The sequence below is a fragment of the Oncorhynchus clarkii genome, chromosome 8 (genome assembly GCF_045791955.1).
Source record: "Oncorhynchus clarkii lewisi isolate Uvic-CL-2024 chromosome 8, UVic_Ocla_1.0, whole genome shotgun sequence".
NCBI classification, from domain to species: Eukaryota; Metazoa; Chordata; class Actinopteri; order Salmoniformes; family Salmonidae; genus Oncorhynchus; species Oncorhynchus clarkii.
In genome coordinates this window covers 18,085,808-18,089,897 of record NC_092154.1, presented here as the reverse complement: position 1 = coordinate 18,089,897, position 4,090 = coordinate 18,085,808, and the positions used below count along the sequence as shown (strand labels likewise).

General features: G+C 43.8%; 1 protein-coding gene across 1 annotated transcript in view; it reads left to right on the top strand.

The window, feature by feature from the left end:
• Window positions 1-45: 45 nt before the first annotated feature.
• LOC139415050 (midasin-like) overlaps window positions 46-4,090 on the top strand; it is a 61,230-nt gene continuing 57,185 nt past the window's right edge. The window contains exons 1-6 of the mRNA XM_071162809.1: window positions 46-307; window positions 661-887; window positions 1,181-1,405; window positions 1,613-1,720; window positions 1,913-2,105; window positions 2,359-2,568. Of these exons, the coding sequence (XP_071018910.1) occupies window positions 212-307; window positions 661-887; window positions 1,181-1,405; window positions 1,613-1,720; window positions 1,913-2,105; window positions 2,359-2,568 (1,059 nt within the window). The 5' untranslated portion in view covers window positions 46-211. The remainder of the gene's footprint in view (window positions 308-660; window positions 888-1,180; window positions 1,406-1,612; window positions 1,721-1,912; window positions 2,106-2,358; window positions 2,569-4,090) is intronic.

Below are 4,090 nucleotides of genomic sequence, written 5' to 3'. Positions count from 1 at the left end.
CGACCCGGAAGTGTTTCTGATTTACTCACATGTGGACTGGATTTTAACAGTGACGGGAACGTGCTTACTGTGTTGTGATACAATCTAGACAGACAAGCAAGTGATGCACCTCACGATTTGGTCAACGAAGAATATAACAACACATTACAGTCTTTATCGATTATCGCAAATTTCGCTGTGCATCTCTCTTACCTAAACGACAAATGGTACGATGGAAAATTTAGAATTGAGCCTGTCATCACTGGGTACCATATCCAGACATATTGACAAAAGTCACAACGAACTCAGCAAGTATTTAGCAAAACAGGTAAGATACATTTCTCCTTACGTGTTATAAACACAATAGTGTGTCATATGTTTCTTTTGACCTATTGATAAGTGATGCACCCTATATGTGCACGTGCATATTCCACCCTCTTAAATATGCATTTGTCTATTTACAATCCAAACAATTGCACTGCACCTACACCCCCATCTTAATAAATACAAACGTGACCTAATTACAATTTTGCTCAGAACGCTATTTACATGACATTGATGGATCTCCCTTCAGATTGGAGGGTGTAGACATAGCCCACCCATGCCAATAGTTGCCTGGCATGTCCTAATGAATTCAAATGTCAATCTTGACTTACCCCTGATATGTCTTTCTGTCTGTAGATATGGAGCCAGCAGGACAGACAGTGCATTCTGGCTTGTTTGGCTCAGCTTCTGTTGGAGAAGGACTATACTCTGCTGCTCGCCCGCCACCTCCGGCCCCTGATCCTTGACCTGCTGGAGAGGAACGCAGAGAGGATCAAAGCAGATGGCAGGATCAACCATGATCTCCACGAGCGCCTGTGTGTGGCGCTTAGCAAACTCCTCGGTGTCAGTCCCGATGCACAGGCGTAAGTAGTGAACCCTGCATGATCACTGATCATTAGACATGATGGAAAAACACTTCATAAACACTAGCTATTTTTTCCATTCTCTTCTAAGGGCTTGAAGTGGCATGAAAAAACTGCCAATACTCACTTTATATTTTACTCTGTCAGGGTTTGTATTTTTCGAGGATTATTATTAGTATTCTATGAGAAAGGCCAGTATTCAAGCAGTAGAAAATAATCTCTACTACCGATCAGCACTGGCCCACATCAACCACTACTTCTAACAACCTCTGTTGCACTTTCCTCATTGTCAGGTTTGCTGCGAGGTACTTCAATGATGCCCCTCCAGTGTTCCAGAGGCTCTTCTTCACCAGTGAAGAGTCCTCGTCTGTCCAGTACGGCCCCAGGAGGATGAAACTGCGGGACTTGATGGGCGCTACTCTCCGCTTCCTCCAGAGTGACTGTACCAAGTTCCGAGTCCTCTGGGACTGGAGTGCCTGCGTGTCTCAGCTACTCACCAGCGACGTCATGGTTCGAGGGTGTGTATCTACCTTGTCTACCATTCCCTCAGTATCTATTCTCTCTCAGGCCCTACGACAGACTAGCGTCCTGTCCAGGAGTGTACTTATACATCAAGCTGCCTCACGCTACAGAAACAGGCTGGATGCTTTGATTGATGTTTTTACAGCTGTCTGTATTCATATGAAGTCAAGCTTTAGTGATCTTCTGGATTCTTTCCCATTTAGTTACACTGCCCAGTGTCTGGCTCTGGTGTCTCACATGACTGATAATCAGAAAACCATCTTCTTGAGAAAGGTGCTGTCGAGTGACGAGATTCTGCACATGAAGATAAAGTACGTACATTTCTATTGGACTGATTTTGAACACTGTTGACGATTGGTGGACGTTGATTGAGATGGATGAATAAAGTTTTTTTGCATGTTATTATAATGCTCAAATGTAGACTTGCATGTCTTCACAGATTGCAGATATGAATACAATGTTCAGTTTATAACCTTTGCTTTTATCGGCTTATAAACACACAGGTCACTGGAGGAGACTCAGCAGTTGGAGGTAGAGAAGGCCCTGGTGCTTGCTAACCAGGGCACTGTAATGTGGCGCCAGGAGAAGGTAAACAAGTTCACCCGGGGCCAGGTGGTGTCAGAGGACCTGTCCCAGACCGTGGTGGCTGTCTGTGGGGTGGTGTTACCTAGGATCGCCCCAAAACAGACAGAGCAGGTAAGACTTCCTATCCTGGTCCCAGATCTGTTTGTGCTTTTGCCTACTCCATTGTTATTGGCAAGCTATTTGGCATGGCAATTCCATTAGTAGTTGGCAGGAGAGCAGGAACAGACTGGCAGCCAGTCTAATGACTTCCTGCTTAGATTTAGAGATTGATTGTTTGTGAAAGACTATGGAATATATGGTTCAAACTACATCAGTGGTGTTGATTTGATAGGTGGCATTACATTTGTTCTCTTACTAACTCTAGGGTAACCTAAAACATCTGGTGCTAGTGGACTCAACCTGCCGCAACCTGCGGAGACTGGCCATGGCCGTGGCATCCCAGAAGGCTGTTCTTTTGGAAGGGCCCATTGGATGTGGTAAAACAGCCCTGGTGGAATTCTTGGCTGCAGTGACCGGACATACCAAAACACCAGAGATTCTCAAAGTTCAACTTGGGGATCAAACTGACAGCAAAGTAAGTGCAGTGATCCAATGTAGCAATCTATAAAATATACAGTACCAGTCAAAAGTTTAGACATTCAGTTGAAGTCGGAAGGTTACATACACTTAGGTTGGAGTCATTAAAACTCGTTTTTCAACCACTCCACAAATTTCTTGTTAACAAACTATAGTTTTGGCAAGTTGATTTGGACATCTACTTTGTGCATGACACAAGTAATTGTTCCAACAATTGTTTACAGACAGATTATTTCACTTATAATTCATTGTATCAAAATTCCAATGGGTCAGAAGTTTACATACGCTAAGTTGACTGTGCCTTGAAACAGCTTGGAAATGGCTGTAGAAACTTCTGATAGGCTAATTGACATAATGTGAGTCAATTGGAGGTGCACCTGTGGATGTATTTCAAGGCCTACCTTCAAACTCAGTGCCTCTGCTTGACATCATGGGAAAATCAAAAGCAATCAGCCAAGACCTCAGAAAAAACGTTGTAGACCTCCACAAGTCTGGTTCATCCTTGGGAGAAATTTCCAAATGCCTGAAGGGACCACGTTCATCTGTACAAACAATAGTACGCAAGTATAAACACCATGGGACCACACAGGCGTCATACCGCTCAGGAAGGATACGCGTTCTGTCTCCTAGAGATGAACGTACTTTGGTGCCAAAAGTGCAAATGAATCCCAGAACAACAGCAAAGGACCATGTGAAGATGCTGGCGGAAACGGGTACAAAAGTATCTATGTCCACAGTAAAACGAGTCCTATATCGATATAACCTGAAAGGGCGCTCAGCTAGGAAGAAGCCACTGCTTCAAAACCACCAGAAAAAAAGCCAGACTACGGTTTGCAACTATATATAGGGACAAATATCGTACTTTTTGGAGAAATTTCCTCTGGTCTGATGAAACAAAAATGGAACTGTTTGGCCTTAATGACCATTGTTATGTTTGGAGGGAAAGGGGGGAGGCTTGCATGTCGAAGAACACCATCCCAAACGTGAAGCACTGAGATGGCAGCATCATGTTGTGGGGGTGCTTTGCTGCAGGATGGCCTGGTGCACTTCACAAAATAGATGGCATCATGAGGAGGAAAATGATGTGTATATATTGAAGCAACATCTCAAGACATCAGTCAGGAAGTTGGGTCTTGCAAATGGACAATGGCCCCAAGCATACTTCAAAAGTTGTGGCAACATGGCTTAAGGACAGCAAAGTCAAGGTATTGGAGTGGCCATCACAAAGCCCTGACCTCAATCCTATAGAACATTTGTGGGCAGAACTGAAGAAGTGTGTGTGTGTGTGTGAGCAAGGAGGCCTACAAATCTGACTCCATTACACCAGATCTGTCAGGAGGAATGGGCCAAAATTCACCCAACTTATTGTGGGAAGCTTGTGGAAGGCTACCCAAAATGTTTGACCCAAGTTGAACAATTTAACGGAAATGCTACCAAATACTAATTGAGTGTATGTAAACTTCTGACCCACTGGGAATGTGATGAAAGAATTAATAGCTTAAATAAATCATTCTCTCTAC